The 24,670-nt window shown below is 44.1% G+C and overlaps 1 protein-coding gene across 8 annotated transcripts in view; it reads left to right on the forward strand.

The window, feature by feature from the left end:
• Positions 1 to 24,670, forward strand: part of PALM2AKAP2 (PALM2 and AKAP2 fusion) — a 498,977-nt gene that overhangs the window by 462,949 nt on the left and 11,358 nt on the right. For 7 of the 8 annotated variants that reach the window (XM_065946815.1, XM_065946818.1, XM_065946816.1 and 4 more), the window contains 2 exons: positions 1,381 to 3,781; positions 20,979 to 21,157. In XM_065946815.1, coding sequence (XP_065802887.1) covers positions 1,381 to 3,781; positions 20,979 to 21,157 — 2,580 coding nt within the window. The remainder of the gene's footprint in view (positions 1 to 1,380; positions 3,782 to 20,978; positions 21,158 to 24,670) is intronic. The other variant, XM_065946817.1, reaches the window with a different exon arrangement.

The following is a 24,670-nucleotide window of genomic DNA, read 5'->3' on the forward strand; positions in this document are numbered from 1 at the left end:
AGGAATATATATTACTTGATTGAGTAAGTGTAAAGAAGAAGGTGGGAAACGGTGAAGGAGGCCCTCCTCAGTTCATGGATAACCTTCCAGTTCATGAAGGACCGTGAGAGTTTCTCAATATTCTGACAGCAAGGCAGAGTACACAGCATGAACTTCCATGCTTTTCTAGATATTATGAACAGATCCATAATCATTGACTTTTCTTGAAAGAATTTTGAAATTAATCCCCTGAGGATTATCCTAGGTGGTGTTTTAATAGTATGTTCTAAGTCTTTAATAATGTTTAAATAAAGGAAAATTATACAACATTGCAATTTGCACTGTATTATATCAATAATACTAGGTACCCTCTAGACCTAAGACGTGAAACAGAGCTGACAAAAGTATTAGTGAAATACTCGAGGGGAACTCAAATTAAGCTCACAACTTACCGCTGAATTTTCTGAGATAAACCAGAGACCTTTGGTATGAAAAAAAAATCATCCTAGAGTTTGAAAATTAATCTTAACTAACGCCAAATAAACTGACATGCAATAGATAACTAATGAAAAATATGATGCATTTAGAAACATTTAAAAAGATACAGTTTTCTTATTTAACCACAAAACTGGAGCTGTCACATATAAGGCATTTTAGGAACTAGATGGGAGGTGCTGTTGTCTAGCTTTTCAAAGCAACATTCACTCCTTAACTAAGGAGCATTGTTTTGATGTTGTTCCAGGGAACAGAACTGTGTGAGTCAGTGGCTTTGGTCCTGTGTTTATAATGCACATGGTCAATTACAGCCATGCAGTGGGATACTGTAGCTCTCAAGGGGCCATTGAAGAGATTTACTGTTTTCCAGTATTTTATTTTGGAAAATTTTTCCTCAAAGTTTCCTGTCTACAGAAAAATTGCATTACATCTGGCAGAGAATCATGTTTTCAAGATTGGTTCTTGCAAAAGGGCCTTCTTTTTTATATTTGGGGACGTTACAAATAGTTCTATTAACATTTCTGCAGAAATCTGCCATGAAATATTTTGAAAAGTTCTTGTACGATTGATACTTAATCTCTTCCACTTCAGAAATTATTTGAGCAATGTTATCAGATGATCCAAATCCCAATTTACTTTTAAATGTAAAAATGGAACTAGCATTTAATGAAAAATTTCTGGACACCAGGTAAGCAAAATGGAATCTGTAAAATTAAGAAAGTTTAGGTACTTGCTACTGTAACAAAATGAATATATGAAGGTCTTTTTAGAAGAGAAACCTCTATTCAAAAGATTCTGCCATTGTTGTTCCGTTTTCCTTCCAGTTTATTTTCAGCTCATGTCTCAGGTTCACATCCATAAGCAATGAGGTCGCTAACCCTGATTTCTGTTTTCTCTTTATTCCAGAAGCCTCCCGAGCTTTCTGAGGATGATACCCGGCTAAAACACGAGAGAGACAACTGTAGTGCCAAATCCCTGGAGTCTATCACCAGCTCTCTTCCCCCAGATCACAAAAACATGGAAATTGAGGTCTCTGTTGCAGAATGTAAGAGTGTTCCCGGAATCACCTCGACTCCACATTCCATGGACCACCCCTCCCCTTTCTACTCAACCCCCCACAATGGCCTCCTTGCTGATCACCACGAATCTCTGGATAATGACGTGGCCAGAGAGATCCGGTATCTAGACGAGGTGCTGGAGGCCAACTGCTGTGATTCTGGTGTGGACGGAACCTACAACGGCACATCCTCCCCGGAGCCTGGGGCAGCCATCTTGGCGGGAAGCCCAAGCGCGCCCGCCCCCGCGGCTGTCCAGCCGGAAGTCACCGAGAGGGCAGCCGGCAGACAGGCTCCTCCTCCCCTTGAGCTCCATCAAAGCGACTCTGACACCATGGCCGAGGGCAGAAGAGCCAACGGCCACCCCCCTGAGCAGCCCCGAGACGTACTGGGGGACAGCCTGCAGGTGCCCGTGAGCCCCAGCTCCTCCACCAGCTCGCGGTGCTCCTCCCGGGACGGGGAGATGACGCTCACCACGCTCAAGAAGGAAGCCAAGTTCGAGCTGCGTGCCTTCCATGAGGACAAGAAGCCCTCCAAGCTCTTCGAGGATGACGAGAGTGAGAAAGAACAGTATCGTGTCAGGAAAGTGAGGCCTTCGGAAGAGATGCTGGAGCTGGAAAAGGAGAGGCGGGAACTCATCCGGAGTCAGGCCGTGAAGAAGAACCCCGGCATTGCCGCAAAATGGTGGAACCCTCCTCAGGAGAAGACCATCGAGGAGCAACTGGATGAGGAACATCTGGAGTCGCACAAAAAGTACAAGGAGCGCAAGGAGAGGAGGGCGCAGCAGGAGCAACTGCTGATGCAACAGCAGCAGCAGCAGCAGCCCCCGCCGCAGCTCTGCACGGCCCCCGCCTCCTCACGGGACCGGCCCGGCGTGACTGACCACCCAAAGGAGGACATCGTCACGGAGCAGATAGACTTCTCCGCGGCGCGCAAACAGTTCCAGCAGATGGAGAATTCCAGGCAGACAGCGGCCAGGGGCCAGAGTACACCCAGGCTCTTCTCCATCAAGCCCTTCTACAAACCTCTGGGGTCCATCAACTCAGATAAGACATTGACCATCTCCAGACCAGCTTCTATCGGGGCACCTCCGGAAGACTCCTCAGCAGCCAAGGGGCAGAAAGCCCACTGTGCCCCAGAGAGTCAGTCTTCTGGAGGAGGGGGCCAGGGCAGCACAGCTCCCCAGGGAAAGGAAGGGCCGTACAGTGAGCCCTCCAAACGCGGGCCCTTATCCAAACTGTGGGCAGATGAGGGTGAGTTCACGAGTGCTCGGGCCGTCCTCACCGTGGTCAAGGACGACGACCCTGGGATCTTGGATCAGTTTTCAAGGTCAGTCAATGTCTCTTTGACTCAAGAGGAGCTGGACTCTGGTTTGGACGAGCTGTCGGTGAGATCCCAGGATACCACCGTCCTGGAGACCCTGTCCAATGACTTCAGCATGGACAACATCAGTGACAGTGGGGCCTCCAATGAGACAACCAATGCCCTGCAGGAGAATTCACTGGCCGATTTTTCTCTGCCCCAGACTCCCCAGACTGACAACCCCTCAGAGGGCCGAGGAGAAGGGATCTCCAAGTCATTCAGTGATCAGGGTTTCTATTCCCCTTTGTCCACACTGGGAGACTCTCCGTCGGTTGATGACCCCTTGGAATATCAGGCTGGTCTCCTGGTGCAGAATGCCATTCAACAAGCCATCGCCGAGCAAGTGGACAGAGCTGGGTCTGAAACCACCAAGGGCGGAGCAGAACAACAGGGACCTCAAGCAAGTCAAGAGAAAGCTGGCCCCAGGGCTACCAGCTCAGAGAAGCCTCAGAGCATGTTTGAACCACCTCAGGTGTCCTCCCCTGTTCAAGAGAAAAGGGATGTATTGCCAAAGATTCTGTCTACTGAAGACAGGGCACTCAGGGAAAGGGGGCCCTCCCAGCCACTGCCGGCGGTACAGCCCAGTGGCCCAATAAACATGGAGGAGACCAGACCGGAAGGGAGCTACTTCAGCAAGTACTCGGAAGCGGCTGAGTTAAGAAGCACAGCCTCACTCCTGGCCACTCAAGAGTCCGATGTAATGGTTGGGCCCTTCAAGCTGAGGTCCAGGAAGCAGCGGACTTTGTCCATGATTGAAGAAGAAATCCGAGCAGCCCAGGAAAGGGAAGAGGAGCTGAAGCGGCAGAGACAAGTATTGCAGAGTACCCAGAGCCCCAAGGCAAAGAATGCCCCATCACTGCCCTCCCGAACGTGCTACAAAACAGCTCCAGGTAAGTGAAGTATCGCAGACCAGAGACAGATGCTGCAGAAATCGGTGTTGTTGATTCCAGCTAACAGGGTTCTATGTGGAGCCACCTCTATGCGTGGCTAGCTCAGTGTCAGGGAGACACTGGTTCGGGGATTCCAGTGTTCAGAGACACACAATGGGGATGTCAGAGCGTCTTCTGGAAGAATCTTGAGCCTGGATGGTGTTCGCCATTTTCAAGAGGGTGTAATGGCTCCTTTCTTGTCCTTCTGCTCTGGTATTCATGTAATTTGGAGAATTGTTCTCTGTTTATTGTTCTCTCTTGGTTGAGCTAGGCTATGTGTGGTGCTGACCTAGAGTCGGCTGTTGTGTGGACTATGATGTCAGTAACTTGACCCTCGGTATCTGCAGTTAAATCAAGCTTATCTGGTTTGGGAATGTCTTCTCCTAGCCCCCTCTGGATGCTGAGTGTCTTCCCAGCAATGACAGTTATGGGTTGGTATTGCAGATTGACCCATAAAAGATGTTTCTGTCCATTTTCTGTATAATGGGATTTGTCTTTCTATAAATCACCATAAAGCAATTACTTAGGAATCAAGGTCATCGCATCTATTTGTGTTCTGTGACCCTTTTGGAGAAGTTGAGTTCTCTGTGTAAGAGACGAGCCTCTATTCTCCTCCCATTGCTTGGACAGTTCCCTATCTTGAATATTTTGTACAGATGGTTGATGTTAACTTCAGTGATAACTATTGTTGCTACTGTTATAGATAACAGTGTGACCAGTAATTTTTATTTCCCATTTGGATATGATGTTACTTGGGGAACCGCATGTCCTGCCACAGAGAAAGGCTGCTCAAAGTGTGGTCTGAGCTCATTTATGGCTATTCTTGGTCCATGATAAGGTCAGTCCAGACATTGGTAAAGAGTTTGAAAACTCTTGGAGCAATTTGATATTATCTTCAAATCCAAGTGCAGGATTTTGTATTTTTTAGAAAGTATTGATCCATAATGGACTGGGCAGAAAAACTATTCCTTCACTGGAGAGAATTTCAGAAGTGCTGCCTTACTGTATAATTATTGTATTTAGCTTGGTCTATCCAGACCTTGGACTTCCTGCGTAGCTCAGTCAGTAAAGAATCTGCCTGCACTGCTTGAGACCTGGGTTCGATGTCTGGGTTGGGAAAATCCCCTGGAGAAGGAAATGGCAACCCACTCCAGTGTTCTTGCTTGGAAAATCCCAAGGACAGAGGAGGCTGGCAGGCTACAGTCCATAACGTCATAAGAGTCGGACACGACTTAGTGCTGTCTTTCTCCTTTTCTTCTTCTTCTTCTTCCAGACCTTAATCCCATCTTGATTCCTTAATCAAGATCAAATCTATAATGACACAAGTTAACTCTTTCCATGTTAAACTTTAAATTTTGAAACAATCTCAAAGCTAAAGAAAAGTCCCCTAATGAAGTACCAATATCATTTTTATTCAGAAATATTTACGAGTAAGTTGCCAACATGATGCTCGATCACCCCCATTTTTATAGAACATCCCTCAGTTTGGGTTTGTCAGATATTTTCTCATGATTATGTTCGGGTTAGGCATCTTTGGTAGGAATACCACAGAGCTGATGGTTATTCTTCTCACAGAATTCAATCAGGTAGTACATTGTGTCAGTTTGTCCCATTGTAGGGACAGATGTTAACTTTTTTCACTTAATACTAATTTTGATGGCTTGATTTGAGGGAGTGTTTGCCAGGCTTCTACACAGTAAAGTTACTTCTTCTTTTTGTGATGAACAAGTATTCTGTGGGGAAATACTTTGGTGCTATGTATGTAATCTTCATCCCTCTCCATAATAGATGGTCTTGTGGATTCCTGTTATATTTAGTAGGTTGTAATCCATTTCTGTTATTTTTATCCTTGATTGTTCAAATATAGCTCACAGGGGCCCATTCAAGCTAACTTCAGTGTCCTTTTGACATGTCTCCATTATTCTTTGGGCAAATCTTTATACTTTCTGGTGCTGCAAAATGTTCCAGTCTCATCTTAAAGTTTCCTAACCCTGAAATCAGCCCTTTCAATAGAGAGCACTAGTTCTTGTTAGTGGAGAATGGTGGTATTTAGAATGTGGTATTTTTAGTGGTATTTAGAAACCAAGATCTGGGTGCTTGGTGTGCTCACTGCTATTGGATAGGCACTGCTCCCAGGCACTCTCAATGGTCAGAATTCTATCTGTTGATCTATCAATTATCAATCTACCTACCTACCTATCTTACCTATCTGTCTACCTACTGAAAACCATGACCTCACCCTGATACCTTTAATTTTAATCTAATACCATTTTCTTTCTTTGCAGATTTGTAATCTTCTCCTTGACAACAAGATACCTGTTTCCTATGAGCCTTCGTATATTTATTATTTGATCAGTTTCCCCCTATGAAACCAATCTACTGTTTTCCTCACCAAACGACTCCAGCGTCACTTTTTAGGTAGCCACTGCTGTCCCCTGCACGTTCCTCACCCACCTTGGACTCCAGCACCCTATATTGGGTCACCCGTCTCCCTGCCCACCTTCCTCTGGCTCCCACACCATGCTGGGCCACTGTGGCTCCTCCCCCACTCCTTGCAGAAACCTGTCTCTATCAGCCCCACCTAATGGCTTTTGAACTAAATTATTCAGGAAGGAAAGGGGAGGGAGCAGGAAGAGGGATACATGGTGACTCTCTCTCCTGATATGTTTTTTAATTCCTTCAGGTTACAGGGTAGTAGGCAACTGAGTGAGTGAGTGAGGCAAAGAAGACTTTCAGGGGAGTTTTTTTTTGGTCTCTGCTTACTGGTGACTTGCTGGCTTTCCCCAAAGGTCCTTACTTGTCAAGTTCACTTCAAATTCTTGTGGGCTGGCTTGGCACAGAGATGGTAGTTGGGCATTTTATATGGTATCCTGGAAAAAGCTTTGGTACCAGTTGAATTCAGCCCAATCTGGGGAGCCTACCCTCACAAGGGTGTGGTTGTGAAGGACCTCCATAAGAGTCTGCAGTATCACTAATGGAGGAAGTCTTTGCAGGCATCTCAGCAACTTCTGCTCACATGGCAGGCAGATTCCATGGCTCTCTGATCAGTTACAGCTGTTCCACTTACCTAGAACCTTCTCTGCATTGCATATGCTCAGTGGTATTTTCAATTTTCCCCTCTCCACCTCTTAATGGAACCCCTTACCATATTGCTTCCATATTTTTCTAGCACACAAACAAAAATTAAGACATTTCAATACTCTCCTGACCTGCTGTGGTTTGTCAGGCTTCCCGCCAGACTTTAAACAAGACAGAATCCTAATGTATGCCCTGGGCAGCCCCATATTGATTTTCTTGTACTTCCCCCTATGCTAATGTTAATCCCCCCCCCCCATGCTAATGTTAATCTCCTCCCCCCATATTCCATCCCTGCAGGGTTGATTCCTGCTCCTTTGGTAAGATGGTAATTCATCCCTGCAAGCCTGCTTGGGTCTGATTGTCACACTGAGCACAGTCATGATAATGACCTGTTTTGCAGCTCATTTCTTCATGTTTATCTCTAGAACATTGAAAGTAGGTGGCAGGACTTCGCAGAATTACAACACGGATTGAAAGAAACTGAATGCAAAAGGCGATTTTTTTTCTATCCATGCCTGGAAATGTCTAGATTATTGTTTGGCCAGCCAACTTCTTAATTTGTGATCAGGAAGGAGGCTGACACATCACTCTGAGCCGCCAAACTGGACCATTCATGGTCAGGATCAGAACTGTTTGCTCCAGTTTGGTTTTGTGAATGGAGATGTTGCCGAGTCCCTACTCAGCAAATGTTTCATGCCATTAGAGGTGATTCAGACAGTTCATTGAGTGACTCATAGTGACAATTTGATATTAAGTGATGAAAAATACACTTTTTAACATCTCCTATGGTAGAAATTATGCTGGTGACATGTTGGAATCCTAAAATCTTAAGACAAGTAAAATTCACTGAGAGCCAAAATGTGATAAGGAAAGAGAAGTGCTTTCCAAATGTTTCCCGGGTGTTGAAAAGATACTTGTTATTGCATTTGGTTCTCTTACCTTTTGAGACTGGAAGATGATGGGATTCTGTTTTCAAAAGTATGTAATGATCTTCAAAGATGAATTATTAGGAGAAATTTTACGGAAATTTAATCTCACTGGTTCTTATGTGATTTTTTTTTGTTTGTTTAAAGCTTTTTTTTTTTTTTTTTAATGTGGACCATTTTCAAGTCTTTTGAATTTGTTGCAGTGTTGTTTCTGTGTTGGGGGTGGTTGGCCATGAGGCCTATAGAATCTAGCTCCCCAAACAGGGGATGGAGCTCCCACCCCCTGCACTGGAAGTCAAAGTCTTAACCACTGGACTACTAGGAAAGTCCCTCTTGTGTGATTTTTAAAGGAAGAAGAGTTTAAATAGGGTTTGTGTGGCATTTGTTCATACAGAAATGAAAAAGGCAGGTAAAGTCTCCACCCTCAGGGAACTTAGTTCAGTAATAGAAGCATCCAACAAAGATAGCTGTTTCATCACAGAGAAGCGTGGAGACCTGTGTTAGCATGGGGCAAGGAAGACCACCTTAGAGGGAGGGTAACGAAAGTCTTCCTTTCTCTAGAAACTATCATCTAAGGTTTGAACTGAAGGCATGGAAGTTGGGTTCAGGGAATAGGAGAGGATGTTCCAGTCACAAGGGAGGGCCTTTAGAGAGGCCCCAAAGGAAGAGCACCTTTGAGGTACTTAAATAAAGTTAGGGTGGGTTAAAGGAAGAGATATAAAACAAAACAAAAGAAAGTTGATTTGGAGCCAGACAGTGAAGAGCTATGTGAATCATGTTAAAGGTTTTAGATTTTACACTTTATCTTGTGGTCAGTGGGAAGCCAGGGAGGATTTTTCAGAGGGGTGATTATCTCCACACCACTAAAGCTATCCTGCCTTCATCCGGGAATTGATGGATTTTAAAAATCATTCAGCTTTCCTGAGTCTGTCCCACCGGCTTCTTTTCTACGTAGGTCTAAAGGCCTGCCACCTTTTTGACGAGTGCCCTGGGTTATGAGAGAAACCATGCTTCCAAGATGTGGGACGGTACTTAGAGAATAAAGGAAGCTCTTCAGCAGGTACTGGAGCCTGATTTGAAGGTGTAACCCCCACACTGCCGTAAAACACCCTTGAGGAATGAGTTTGGGAGGGAAACCCAAACATTTTACTCAAATTACAATCAAGACCTTTTCAAACTGTCTTTTCATAGGAAGGGTGTCAACAGACAGTTTTCTCTTTAGGGCTGTGTCTATTATTAGATATCCTGGTTTCACTTCCCAGTTCTTGGCAGGCCAGAGAAACCCAGTTAGTTAGGTGATGATTAGCATAGTTTTTTGAACTAGTTTGCATTTTCATGCCAGGTGTTGAATTGATTTACCAAGTCAGACAGTTTGCCCAGTGGGACATTCTGGATAGCGGTCAAGGCAAAGATCTGAATATTGAGTCCCATAACTTGTCTCTTGAGGTCTTTTAATATGTGGAAAGATGTAATAGTTATACATCTTACAAAAATAAGATCTCCAAGGGTTTTTGACTTCTGTGGTCAGTTTGAATTAAGATTGCATGTGTGATTATCATTATATTATTATAAAGTTTTTGGACTGGGTATTTTTCTTTTCCCTTCATTATCTTCCACTGCCACAAAGAAAAAGTCTGAGGTAGAAAAAAATATTTATATCAGCACAATATTCACGCAGCAGAGCTTGGTGGCCTTGTTCCACGATAAATAGAGCTGGATTAGGTTGAGTCTCAGTTGTTGTTCAGTTGTGAAGTCATGTCTCTTTGCAACCCCATAGAGTACAGTGCTCCTGGCTCCCCTGTCATCACTGTCTCCTGGAGTTGCTCAAATTCATGTCCATTGGGTTGGTGATGCTATCTAACCATCTCATCCTCTGCTGCCCTCTCTTCTCCTCCTGCTCTCAATCTTTCCCAGCATCAGAGTCTTTTCCAATGAATTGACTCTACACATCAGGTGGCCAGAGTATTGGAGCTTCAGCATCAGTCCTTCCACTGACTATTCAGGGTTGATTTCCTTTAGGATTGACTCATTTGATCTCCTTGTATGAATCTCACTTGAGATGCCCCTGGTCCTCCACAGAGTGGAAGACCTGGTGTGGGTGACTGATGGAGGTATTCCCTCCCAGGTCCAGTTAAGAGGGCTGTCCTTCAGGAATGCCTAGCGTTTCCCTGGCCTGCTGGCAGGTACAGATTGTGCCACTTGCAGGGGCCCAGCTGACTGTGTAAAGGTTCTTTTTTTGTTTTGTTTTACAATTTTATTTGTTTATTTGACCATGCCACAAGGCGTGTGGGATCTTAACTCCCCAACCAGGGATCAAACCCATGTCCCCTGCAGTGCAAGTGCCTTAACCTCTGGACTTCCAGGGAAGTCCCTGTGTAAGGGTTCTAAAGCTGAATGTGGTGTCCTACAGACAGTTATATCTACCAACATGTTCCCTGAACATTCGCTGGTGACACGAGCCTAATCATGGTAGCTGCAGCTCACCAAGACCTTAACATTGAGTACTATTCTAATTCCTTCATACACAGTTTACTCCTTTTCATTTTCACATTTAATCCTCCCAACAGCCCTCTAAGATAGAATCCAAATTATCCGAACTCTTGAGAGTATATTCCATATTTTTCCAGATATAGTCCACATTTTTCTTATTTTAGAAAGGCTGGAAAGTGTACATACTATTACTTAGAAAAGCAGTTCAATGAATGTAAATAGTATTTAACATACCCAATAAGGTCCAGGGCAACACCTGTCATCAAATTCGATTTCTGTTGTGAAATTTAGGAAGAGTTAGTTCTATTAAGTGGAATCAGTAAAGACCAAGAAGAGGCTCATACTGGTTCACATCAGGTTTTGTTGCCAAAGAAGTTATGATAAATTTTTGTTTTTAGAGCTTTTTGGTGGGGTGGGGGTGGGGAGGAGGTTGGAATTGTCCCTTAAGAGATCATGAACCTGTAGTATTATTCCCTTTTCAGTAACAAAGCCCAGAGAGATTAGGCCACTTGCCTGAGGTCACCCAGCTGGCGAGTGGAAAAGCCAGGTTCAAGCTCAGGCTTGTTTGACTTCAAAGGCCATAGTCTTTGTACACCATTTCTCGCCCTCTGCTGGACCTGCTCGTCTGCCTCTGAGGTCTATGAGGTTCATGATAACAGTCCCGCTCTCCACTCAAGTCTTCCTCACCTCTCTCCCAGCCTCAGGGCTAGCCCTTGCTTTCTCTTGGGTCCTCCTCCTCCTGCTTTTTGGAACCACGACTGCTCTGGAGTCCTCTGCTCCCAGTGGTCTAGGTGGATGAATTTTCTTGCAGAGGCCATGAGACAGTGCTACCCTAGTGACGTAGGATGGTTCCTTTGTGGTTTCAGAACTTAATTCCAGTGCTTCAAGTTACAGTAGGAAAACTGCTGGTACTGTCCCAAGATCTAAGCAGATGGCCGAGGGACTAACATCGTCCACATCAGCCATCTAGCCTGGCTGCTCTTATGAGTTGTTCCTGAATGTTTATGCCCAGGAGGAAACTCAGTCGTTCACTCCAGAGAGAGGCTCATTGCCTGAAAGGAATGGGAACTCAAGCAAGGAATCAATTTCTTAATCTGACGATGAGTGGGAATAAGTGTTCACGCCATTGCCTGAACACGTCTGGCAGAGTGGGACCAGAACTGACCAAATTCATTTACTAGTGTTCATTGAACACCATGTCTGCTCTCTGCTTTTGTTCCCTTTTGCTCTTTAAGATAAGATTATTCCTTTTGCCTTGAACCAGAAATTCTTTGTATTTTATGTATCTGAACTCAGCAAATAGGTTCATTAAAAAAAAAATGCATGCTATTTGTTAAGGAATTGGTAAGAAAGTTTAGATCAAAATAGTGTTTGGCAAGGGATGAAGGTATGCGATGAATCAGGACTTCTCAAGTTACAGAATTCAAAGTTCATTTTGGACATTACCTTCAGTGGTTTAAAAAGGCCACTACCACGGTTAAACCCATCAGCCTCACTTCTGCGAAGATACAGATTCTGGTCTTTCTTCTGTGACAAGCCTGTGGTCATGGCTTCTGGATCGTAGAACTTTGGAAAAGAACAACACTTCCCACCACTCCCTTCTGCAACAGATTCTGCTGTCACCGCTGATTGTGCTGGGTCTTCTGGTATACCCAGGGTTGTGTGGGTTGTTCCCTGTCTTGCTGGGGACACCACGTGGTGGTCCTTCTCCTGAGTCTGGCTACTCTGTGCTCCGAGTTAGGAGAGCTACTTCCAAAAATTCAGACTCAATCACATGCAAATCAATATGCAGTCATGAGCTGAGAATGAAGAGATGAATCAAAGGACCTAATTCTTATAAAATTCCTGCTGTAATGCCTCATAAGAAATGTGAGCTAAATTTCATCTAAGCCAGGCCTGGGAGCAAGATAGCCATCATGATTGTTGGCATTTAGGGCAGGATATGACAGTCTTGTACTAACCGTGGCGACTTGCCATGTGCTTCCATAGGGAGACTGGTATTTCAGATCCAGTTCATGTTTGTGAATAAACTACTTACTACTTACAGGGTGGAGGACCAGGGGCAGTCATGGGAAGTGTATGCAGGACAGGCCATTAGAGCCCTGGGGAATACATCCCTATCACCTGTAATGGTATTTTATTTCTCATGGCCTTGGTAAACATCAGAGGTTTCCCCAAAAGTTGTATGCATCTGACATCACATTGTTCTCAGTCCATCTTTTATTTCTCATTACTCAAATATAAATTCATACTAAAGATGGGCAAGGAGAATTATGTGCTTAAATGTGACAGTCATTTCTTTGGATTCATCTCTAAAGTTTAAATCCTGTTTCCGCTTCTTGTTAGCTGTGTAACTTACTTCACCATCTCAGTTTCTTCACCAGTAAAATGGGAATAAAATAGCATTAGCCTCATCAACAGGTTAATACAGTCAGTGCACAAAAGGCTTCCCATTAGGGTTATTATTATTTTTGTTGTTATTGCAGTTTTTGTGATGTTTTAGGAAAAGACTTAGAAAACTTTTAGCAGAGTTACTTAAGAGTTATTCAGTAGCTATTGGAAGCCTGACATAAATGGCACAGTATGCTTTATAAAATTGCTTTCTAGTCCTGAGAAGTATTCATTGTTACTTCCTTAGAATTAGTTTCTCTCATAACATCTGAGTTCACAATTAGCTTTCAGTAGTCACCTGTGATTTCAAAAAACAAAGGCCATTATTAAGCATGTTGGTTGAGAATGAAATTACAAATTACCGTGAAAATATTTTCTTTTGGGGCGGGGGGTGATCTTCATAGAACCAGGGTTACCATTTTGGTAGAAATGTGTTTAACCAGAAGATCTTGGTCCAGGAATTGCTACTTACCATGATTTTCATTCTTACTATTTTAGTTAAATTTTTTCCTTTTTTTTGGTCTTAAACTATACTTGCCCTTGAGGTGCAAAACTCTTTTCTTCTCCAGTTTTCATTTTCGAGCTCTGTTCAGAGAAATGACAACTCATCCCTCCTTACCTTGAAGTAGTAATATTTGGAAGTTTCTGAGACTTGTATCAGCAGGTTGGGATATTTCTCATTTCTGAGCTAGACTTATGGTCTGAAGATTCATATCATCACATTCTCCCACTCATGGGGGCTTCAGAGGAGGAGATGAAAGGAGCAAGGCTGTGGGGGTCACAGCTGGAACTGTACAAGCCCGTGGGATTCAACAGGCAGGATATTCCCTTGTAATGGGAGGAAATGGAATTGCAAAACGTTGAGTCTTGCAATTGACTCCTTTCTGGCGATCTGCGAGTCGTTTAGATGTTTGCAAGCGCACCCCAAGGCCCCGTGAAGAAAGGAGATCATTGAAGGAGGCTTGGGCCAAGGCATGTTATTTGGTGGGCGTCTTTGTTCGGTTTGGTTTTTAAATAAGAGTGGGTGATGGCTTTCTCTTTTCTTTTGAGAAATGTAGAAACAAAGGATCTTTGATTTTTAAGATGTCAGATGCCATGTATATAGAATATAATACTCACCAGGATGCTAATGTTTGACCGAAATAATTTTCTAAACTTTGGGAGTCCGCCCTCTTGGTTTCATAGAAGTTAGTCCTCTTCCTGAAGAGGGAGGGTGTGGGCCATCTGGAAAGGCAGCAACTGTGTACCCAGGACATGCAGCCTCCACTCCGGTTCCCTTGAGTGGGAGGAATTGTGGGGTTTTCTCTCTTCCCCCATCAGCATGGGGAAATCCATCTTGTTTGCAAAAGCCAGAAGCGAGTCAAAGTGTGGCTCGCTCTCTCTGGACCAGAAAGTGTCTTAACTGTTTATAATAAACAGGAAACACAAATTCATGGTTTCTGGTTTTTCTTCCACTCATCATGGGAGACAGCATTTACGAATTGGGAGTGAAATTCTGCTGCCCGCTCTGCTCCTCATGTCACACAGTCAAGACCAGCGCTTCTGTGAGGCCCCCAGGAGGGGTTAGCCCAGGGGTTCCCCTAGGCCTGTGCTGCCTGGTGAGACACAGGAGCGTCTGGATCTGCCTAGTCCATGAAGGTTAAAGCCTCAACTTTATCTACTCTTGTTAGCATGGGTAGTAATACCTAAAGGAAAAAAATTCTGGCTTGTTATATAATTTAGAATTAATTCATGCTTATTGCAGAAAAAGTTTGGAGAACAAAGAATAAAGGTAAAACTGATTTGTAATCCTAACCCCTACCTATCTAATTATTCTCATGCACTTAGGTGCATGGAAGATAACATTAGGTCTATATATGTATTAGTCTACTATTGGCTGTAGCAAATCAGAAATATAGTGACTTAACAGGGCTTCCCAGGTAGCACTAGTGGTAAAGAATCCACCTGCCAATGCTGGAGATGTGAGTTGGTTTTCAATCGCTGGGTCTGGAAGATGCCCTGAATTAGGAAATAACAACCTGCTCCAGTATTCTTGCCTGGAAAATTCCATGGACAGAGGAGCTTGGCAGGCTACTATCCATGGGGCCACAGAGAGTCGGACAAGACTGAACACAGCACAGCACATAGTTACTTAAGACACATTTATTATCTTATAGTTCTCGAGGTCAGAAATCTGAAATGTGTTAGCTGTGGACTGAATTTTGCCCCCCTCAAGTTGTTGAGGGCCTGAACCCTGATGTGATGGTAGCTGGAGATAGAGCCCTTGTGAGTAATTAGAGTTAGATGAGGTCCTGAGGGTGAGGCCCCTCATGATGGTATTAGTGCCCTTATACAGAAAGACCAGAGAGCCCCTTCTCTCTCTGTGATGTGTGGTCACAGCAGGAAGGTTAGCCATCTGCACGATAGGAGGGATGTTGTCACTAGAACCCGAGCATGCTGGTACCCGTGCTGATCTCACACTTCCAGCCTCCAGAAGGATGAGAGAATCATTTCTGCTGTTTAAGCCACAAAATCTGTGGTATTATGTTATAGCATTTCAAACAGATTAAAATATAGTCATTCTGGGGTGCAGTCAAGATGTTGGTGGGGCTGTGTTCTTTCTAGAGGCTCTTAGGGGGAGCCATTTCCCTCCCTGTTCCAGTTCTGCAGGCTGCCTGGATTCCTTGGCTTGTGACCTCTTCCTTCATCTTCAAAGCCAGCCACATAGCATCTTCAGGTCTCACTCTCTGATCCTCCTCCATCTCTTTTATGAGGACCCTTGTGATTACATCTTGCCAAACTGAATAATCTAGAATAGTCCTCCCATCTCAAAGTCCTTAACTTAATCACACCTTCAAAATCCTTTTGCCATGTAAAGTAATACATTCACAAGTTTGGGAAATTAGGGCTTGGATATGCTTGTGGAAGCCTTTATTCTGCCCACCATAGACTGTTCATCTTACCCTAATTTAGTTTTTACTATGTGTCATGTATGCACTTTTTTTTTTAACTTTTACACAGCTAATAAGTAATGAACTAGGATTTAAACCAGGCAGTCCAGCTGTAGAGCCTGCACACTTAAACCCCTGCAATATTTCTGCTTTTGTAATCTGCTTTTTCTCTTAATGTATTTTGAGTATCTTCCCATGACTGTAACTATTCCTTTAAATTTGAGAGACTAAAACATGATTTATTATGGCTAAATAATACTCCACCATCTGAATAAGCCATAACTAATTTAACCCTTGTGCCATAGTCAGATGCTTTTGTTGTTCCACATATGTAATTATAAACAAAGAAACAAACAGTAATAAAAGTTCTTATACATAAGCTTTGTGCCCATAGCTTATTATTAGCTGAACTTGTGCCTACAATTGGTGGTTAATGGTTAACTAGTATAGAATAGTAATTTCCAAAACTGTTTTCCTTGAGATGTTAATAGGGATTCTATGAAATGAGGTTCTCTAATTAAATAAATTTGAGAAGTCCTGTACACCCATCCTTAAAACTAGGGATTCACAATCATATTAGCACTAAAACTTCAGAGAAGTCCTCTGGTAAAGAAAAACTATCTTGTTTTATCTTTAAAACTTTCTTTAGTTGAGTATGTCTCAAATTTATTTGACCAATGACTTTTTGACTGTTTGGAGCATTGAGTACTATCTTACAAAGCTAAGGTAATAGGTCATGATTTTAGAAACACAGCTTTGGCATCATCCTGCCAAGTGAAGCTGCTTATCCTCAAACACCTTTAAATGCTTAAATCTAAAATTACTCTAGATGGAATAGTTTGGACAAAATCATGTGTATGTTGTAAACTTGAGAACATTTTCTACACTCCACTCAGAATTGCAATCTAGCTTTTTTTTTTTTTTCCATTTATTTTTATGATGCAATCTAGCTTTGTTCTTTTGGTTCCTAAATCAGCCATAAAACTCACATTACCCCCGCTCTGTAAATGTCAGGTACCAGCTCTTGGCCAAGACCAACACAGGTCTGCCCTGAGGTCTACATGACACCAACTGGGCTTCTTTAAGAGAAATGTTTTGTAGAGTATTCTTCCCAGGTAAGAAACTAGATAGCAGGATGTTTATCATTGAAATAGAGGCCACTCTCAGCTACTATCAGCTATTCAGTCCTTCTCCAGTTGAACAGACTGAGAACGAGTTTTGTTGAGACAAGTGGAGATGGAACCGGGGGGCAGTGGAATCTGGGTACACGCCAGCAACCACCAGAGATAACCATCAGTGTTTGAAGAGTCTGATGGGTAGTGTCCTAAGGGCCAAGGAATTGCAAGAGGCTCTCCAGGACTGTAGACAAGGATGAGAGAGGCTCCTCAGGCCTGGACCACGGATTACTTGCATCAGTTGTTTCCTCGTTTGTGTCATGAGGCCCAAATGGTGGTGTCTGCAGCGTCTACTACTGGGGGGTGAGCATGAGACATTTTTCACCATCCTGGCCAAGGGGAAAGGGACTTCCCTGGTGGCTCAGTGGTAAAGAATCTCCCTGCCAGTGCAGGAGACATGGGTTCGATCCCTGGTCCAGGAAGATCCCCTTAAGGAGATGGCAAACCCATTGTAGTATTGTTGCCTGGAGAACCCCATGAACAAAGGAGCCTGGTTTACTACAATCCATGGGATCCCAAAGAGTTGGACATGACTTAGCAACTGAACAACAACAACAAATCAAGGGGAAAACTTGATTGGGCTGCAAACTAGGTTTTTGATGACCTGTGTGATTCCTCAGCTGGTGTGAGAATTGCAGGCTTAGTTGGAACCATACTGGAGGCAGGGTGGTTGGAGATCACAGCAGAGAAGCCCCACCAAGCTGACTTCCCCTGGTATCAACCAGACCAGAGGTCTGGGGGTGGGGTGCAGTGTCTCCTTTCTCTGGGGACCTGTGACTGCTTCTCCTGAGGCTCAGACATGAGCTTGGTTATCTGAAACCTGTTCTCTCCCAGACGTCCCAGCCACCTTCTCTGGAAGCCGTCACTGCAGACCTGCTAAGGCAGTCTTTGGTTCCTGTTACCCATGTGACCTCTAGTGGTTGGAATCGGTAAAACTGGCTTTAGGGATGAATTTGCTGGAATACTAAGAAAGAAACAGGAAGTGGCTTTAATGTTTAATAGCTGACCACTTCTCTGTAGTAACTTTTCACCTTCTGTGATTCTCTTTCAGCACACACCCAATTATATAATTTAGCGACAATCGACACAATTTGGGTTCCAGACCTAACCCTGATTGTTGCTAGCTAATATAATTTGGGCTAATGGTAAGCATCTGAGCCTCCAGGGTCTAAACTGTTCAGAGATGTCATGACATCCACCCTGATTACTACATACCAGGGTTGTTTTAAGGATCGAATGACATGAAGAAACCTATCATTGAAATGCTGTGTAAATGTGTTTGTTGTTACTCCAAAGCTGTTCGTGTCTGTGGTTCTGTAGACCACAGTTGTTTTATCTCATGTGCTTTAGGGAAGACATTTAAACTCTTTTCTCAGATTCTGTATTGGGAATTCTGTCCCAATCCACAAGTTATTTAATTAGTGACTGCTATGTGTATTTCACAATGGATGTACTGGTTCATTCAACAACCACGAAGCTCCTGCCTTGTGCCAAATACCACGATTAGTGCTGGGATCCGGCAGTGACCAGGGCAGATAGGGTCCTACGCTAGTTGAGTGTATATTCAGATGAGTTAGGGGGAGTCTTAGCCTCCGATTGAAATGATTCCTATCTTCAGGCGACTTTATAGCTTAACTGAGAAGAAAAATTTAAACAACCAGAAGTGACACAAGTCAATGTGTGAGAAAGGCTTTCACAGAAGTATAAACAAAGTGTTCTGAGTCAGGGGTCCTGTTGTGGTATCTGTGAAGGGGTGAAGTTTGAGGCAGTGAATACAGACTGTCTTTCTAGGAGTTTAGTACTGGGGGAATAGCTAGTAGGAGATGACTGGGACCTCTTGAGAGGTCAGTTGGAAAGTGACCAACCTGATCTTTTGGTATCTGTTTCTAGATTTAAAAGAGTTGCAAGATTTTTATGCAGAATTTCCTAGGAAATTGCTCATTGTTACTCCATAGACATAATTATTCTTTGAGATTCCAAGTAAATAATAACTAGACTCATTGGATGCTTACTGTTCTAAAGATTAACTTTATAAATATTAATTTGGTTCTTGTACCAACCATATGAGGTAAGTACCTCTATCAACATGCCAGTTTTATAGATTTGGAAATAGAGATAGAAAAACTTAAAAAAAAAAAAAAAAAGGTAACTTGCCCAAGGGTATTTTGCTGCCAAGTAATGAACTCAAACCAAGCAGACTGGCTCTAGAACTGCGTGCTGGCCACTGGGCTGTATTATTTCTCAAAGCTTCATTATAAAAGTTAATCAAAATTTTTAGAAATACATACCAAGTATGTAATTCCAGATTTATATTGCCTGAGGCCTGAGATTGCTTCAGATATTTTCGTACAGAGGGGTGGGAGGAAGGCAGGCAGGTAGGATAGATGAAACAGGAGTGGTAAAATCTTCATAAATGTTAATATAGTTGATAAGTCCATTGGCATCATGATAGCATTCCCTAATTTTCATAATAAAAAATAGAAATCATTTCCAGAGGATTTCAAGACCTTCAATTATTTGTACCCTTACTGTTAATATCAAAAGACTTTTTACCAGTGATCTGGGTAACTGAGATCAAAGCAATGAGTTTCATTAAGTTACTAATGTAATGGTGCCCATGTATTAAAAATCATTTCCTACATAATTGCCAAATGGGCTGGTCATATACTTTTTTTTTAACCGGTGAAGGTTGATCTTCTTGCCAAATATGCTTGATAGAATAGCAAAATGTTTGAGTTAGAGTGGACTTCCAAGACAGAGTCTCCCCGTTTTCTCATGTCCTTGCTAGGGAAGTTGAAACTTGGAGAACCTAAGTGATCAATCCAAGATTAAAGTGAGAACAATGACATGGTTGTCTTCAGCCAACCTCATGGCTGGTTCATGAGAGAGCAGAGATGAAAACCCAAGCTTCCTGAGCTCTGAGGGCCTTCCCACCTCCCATCAAAGGAGCTCTGCCTGGTACAGTCTTAGAGCCACCCATGTGGAGAGACAGTCCCCAGGCTTCACTTGTGATTCTGGCTGGCTGCATCAGGCAGTCTGGGGAGTAAGGCAGAGAAAGATGAGCTACCTCCCTCCTGGGTCTGCAGCAGGGGGTCAAGTGGGTCTTGAACCTCCCCTGGTAGCTTCCAAACTTCTGTGCTTGAATGGCCCCATATATTTTGTGTGTTTTCTCCACATTCCTTGTTTATAGTCCCTGTGTCTCCCACAAGGGGCATAGTTGGAAACATCATGACTGTTGCACCTGAAGGTACTTCTCAGAGGTGCGTTTGGGGCTCTGGCAATAAAACCCACTCCCACCTGGGCCAGAAGTCAGGGCCAGGCATTTCCCAAGAGGGTCGGATGCAGGCAGTCTTAGCGGCAGTGCTTGACATCACCACACCACTGTGACTGTGGACCTGATCTCATCCTGAGAATTCCTGTTTGGTATCTCAAAAGCTGAAACCTCACCTTTCCCAAGTCTGGCACACCCCTTTCCTACAACATTGAACTTGCAGTTGTTGACATTCATTCCCTGAGATCTGGGAACTCAAACCTAAATGCTTTCAGGACCATGGCAGGTAAGGTAAAAAAGTAAAGCTGGCTGATAAGTGTAAAACCAGGAAGAACAGGCTTAGTTCTCATTCAGGGGTTTTACAACACATGCTGTTTTATACAAAAATCTCAGGCTGGTCATCTGACCATCGGTGACCTCTGATAGAAGAGAAAGAGCCTGGGAAGGAAACCAGGAGACCTGGATACCATCGCCAGCCTCCTGGTGACTCAGCACAGCCTTCTCTTTGCAGAGCCTCAGTTTTCCTTATCTGTAAGAAATGGGTCTTTAAGATTCGAATAGAATACATGTCCCCAAAACAACCAGAGCCAATGTCTGTCTGTCTGTCTGTCTTACCTGTCTGTCTGTCTGACATATATTTGCGAAATGCTTGACAGGTCTCTTTGGTCTAACTGACTTTAGAACCAGTTTCCTTGAGGTCTTTGTTGGATGCGTTTGTGACATTAATCCTTAAGCACTTGGATCCTTGTAATGAAATGACCTGCACTTAACCATCATTCTGGTACCCACGCTCTATGTCACAGGTTGCTTTTTTGCCAGTGTTCTCTTCTTTCCGAAAGCCGTCATGAGCAGACAAGCTTATTAGAAAGGGTGTTCTCTTCGTGTTGTTTGTTTCAGGGAAAATAGAGAAAGTCAAACCTCCTCCATCCCCCACACCTGAAGGTCCCAGCTTGCAGCCTGACTTAGCCCCCGAAGAGGCTGCCGGATCGCAGCGGCCCAAGAATCTGATGCAGACCCTCATGGAAGACTATGAGACACACAAATCTAAAAGGCGCGAGAGAATGGATGATAGTAGTGTAAGTTTCTCTTCCTTTCCTCTTTCCTGCATCCAAGGGTGAACATCGGCCTGGTGTATGGTACCGTGGATCAGGCTGTGATGTGTGTGCGGTTGTCTGGCCAGCATCATGGTACCAGCACCCGTTTTCACATGTGTGGTTTAACGTGCCTGGAGTTGGGTTGGGGTTTGTCTTGTTTCTCAAAAACATCGATCATGCAAAGAGTGGGTCCTTTTGCTGCCAAGTTCTGGTCTGAATCTATTGGCACGGCTTGTGCATGAGATATGGGATGTGTAGAAAGATACCACGCAGGGGAAACACAGAAAGAAGGACGTAAGCTCCCCGAATTCACCCACAGACACCAGGGAGCTGACCACAACCATTGCTCACCTGCTCTGTATAGATGTTATTCCTCTAGGCAGGAGTCCCCAGCCTCTGGGATCTAATGACTGATGGTCTGAGATGGAGTTGATGTAATAATAATAGGAATAAAGTGCACAATAAATGTAATGCACTGGAATCATCCTGAAACCATCTCCCTGTCCCGACCCTGGTTCATGGAAAAATTGTCTTCTGTGAAGCTGGCCCCTGGTGCCAAAAACGTCAGGGATCGCTGCAGAGAACTATGACAAGGCTGATCCTTCAGTGTCTGCTCTGGGCAATCCCTATAAAAGGTACACAGTGCTCGGAAGACTCAGTATGTTTTGGGCTGTTACCAAGCCCCTGTGTACAGTTTGGCAGGAAAGAGCCTTTTAAAATGACAGTTAAAAACCACAGAACTACCTTGCAACCCTCAACTTTGAAAACTTTGCATGTGACGTTCCCATCAACCGCGAAGGAAGTCATCTGCTCTGTGGTTTCTTTCTCTAGTAAGAGACTTAAGAGCCCTTGGTCACCACGGCCTGCACACCCAAGAGCCTGGGGATCAGCCTCAGGGGTCCGTGTCAACTTCCTCAGAGTCTGCTGGCTTCTGTCTCTTAGCATTTTATTGAGGTAACCACCTCCTCCCCTGAAATAGCTCAGGTCAGTTGAGGATATGCCCCAGTTGACCCAGGACAGTCCTGGTTTCTGCCTCTTATCCTCTTGTAATTATTAATAGCATCCCCTTTCCTTCTTAAAAGTGCCCCAGTTTGGATGATAAATTCTTTGCTCACCTTAAACTTGAACACGGATCGGGCTCACAGTAGGAATTCCATGCTGATTAACTGCCTTTCATATTCTAGTTGGCTGAGTTAAAGGATTTCTGGGGTTGAAGCCAGATACTGAACATTTTAGTGGTAAAGAAAGAAAGCGAACGTGCCTGTGGTTGGTGTCTTTCAGCCTCCTCTTCCCTGGGCTTGTACCTCAATTGCTTGGAAAGCTAACCCAGCTCCACTTTTGGGCTGGAATATTTCTGCACTGTTCCTTGTATTGTACAGTGGGATGGGCCTGGCCCTTGATGGCTGCTGCTGAGGTTTCCACCGCTGGGGCTCCTTCTCTGAGCCTGTAAGACCCTTTCTGCCCTTCTTTGAGCCCTTTTTAAAATTACGGAGTTAACCTTTAGGTATTTTCTGGAGCCTGTGATCGTCTTGAAGCTTAGGGCTGTACGTACGATTTCACACCATATATCGGCAACCTTGGTGGAAGTTGGCTGGGATGTGGGGATACAGAGGGACTGATAGATCACTTTGCATGTGACCCAGACGAGTGATTTTGAAGCACCCTCTCTGTATCTCTTTTGCATGCCTTTTGTGTTGAAGGGCAGGTGTCAGGGGAGAACGCCATACCTAGAAGTAAAGAGCCTGCTCGTACTCAGGTCATAGGCAGAAGCAAACAGACTGATACTTAGGCAGCCACCTGACATATACCACTCAGTTTGGATTTCCCCCTTTGCATGAAGGAAGCGGCTTGGAATCAGCCTTTTAACACTGATTGCCCTTCACTTACACACTCCTATCTCTGTTTGTTTTTTTTTTTCAAGTATATCAACGTTTTAGATAAGGAAGAAACATACTAAGCAAACTGTTCATATTCCCAGATCTTAAAGGCAAGGCCAAGTTTTCTGCACTGTCATTGACACTGCAAGAGAACCAAGCTTTTCGCTGTTGAAAGTTCTTAGGGATAGAAAAAAAAAATCTATCCAACATACTGTATCTCTTTTAAGAAACCCAAGTCTGGAAGAAACAAAAGAACAGTATACTACAGTTGCTTCTAAAGCAAATGAATGATCATCAGTGAGACTTCATCTCAGAGCCACCTGTTAACCTGTCTTAGTCCTTTTGATTCAGGGAATCTTTCTATTGTGTCACCATCAATCACTGCAGAATATGTTGAAGTCTAACTATAGGACTGAACAAGCCTTCATCTCTCTTCCTAGCTGATCTGTGGCCCTTCTTTAATTGTCTCTCATACCAAAATATTAACCACAGGGAGCAGATGGATGGCTTGAAGCCCGAATTTTGTCACTGGCTTCCCTGTCCCTGAAGCTGGTAATTCTTTTCTCCTTGCTCCATCCACATACACGATCCTCGGGGTAAGATGTGGCTTCTTAGCTCCTCTAGCTTCTATCATCCTAACTCATCTGGGTCCATTGTGACTCAGCACTTGGGCCTGCCACCATTTTTTCCCCAAAGCCACTTGGCAGCTGTGAGTTGCTCACACATGATCAGGACCCAACCAAGTGTTCACTCTTAGGAAGTAGCAAGCTCTTTCTGAACCGAAAGAAGAGAATTCTTACATACTCTACTTCCCAAGGAGAAGGCAGGCTTAAAAACAAAATTGGGACGTGTGCCTAGTGATGCGCTGGGTACAGTGATGTTAATGAGGGTGGGAGGAGAGAAGAAAGAGAAGACAAATGTAGCTGTGCCTGCAGTTTCCATGAGTAGTTTTTGCCAACCTATCTGGGGGAGAAAACTGATCCTCACCATCAAAACAGGTATAGCATCCCCTTACCCCAGAGTAGAGCTGGCGCCTGGAGACCTGTCCCTGGTTCAGGACCTTCCATTTCTCCACTTGATAAAATATCACATGTGGGCTAGGAGGGAAGCCTCTGGCTCAAGGAATCCCTGACAGGCAGTGGCACTGAGGCAGCTGTGCAGTATGCAGTGCTCTTTTTCATATTCTTCAGCTAGCCTCTCTCCTGCTAGAACCAAAGTGAGGGCTCAGAGAATGACAGAAGATGAAATATGAAATCATGAATCTCTCTCTCTCTGGGAACATCTGCCCAGGAGTTACTGTTTTGGTGATGTGAAAGTCATCTGTGGATGCTTTGCTTCATTTTGCAGTTGGGCATGAAGTCAGTGACAAGGAGCCAGAAAAAAAACACCTTTTCTGAGAAAGTGACCCCCACATGGCCATCCTTGTTCCCCATCTCAGACCTCGAGCAGGATAATCCTTCAGTAGCAGCGGTCTTCGTCCTCCTGGGCTGGGGCCTCCTGCTTGGCGTGGTCACTGATGAGTGTCACCATGCTGGAGGTTCAGCCAGGCTCCACCTCCTGGTGGACCCCTTGGCTAATTTAGGGGTAGGAGGATTGCTAACCCCAACCCGGCTCACTT

The sequence above is a fragment of the Muntiacus reevesi genome, chromosome 10 (genome assembly GCF_963930625.1).
Source record: "Muntiacus reevesi chromosome 10, mMunRee1.1, whole genome shotgun sequence".
In the NCBI taxonomy this organism is placed as follows: domain Eukaryota; kingdom Metazoa; phylum Chordata; class Mammalia; order Artiodactyla; family Cervidae; genus Muntiacus; species Muntiacus reevesi.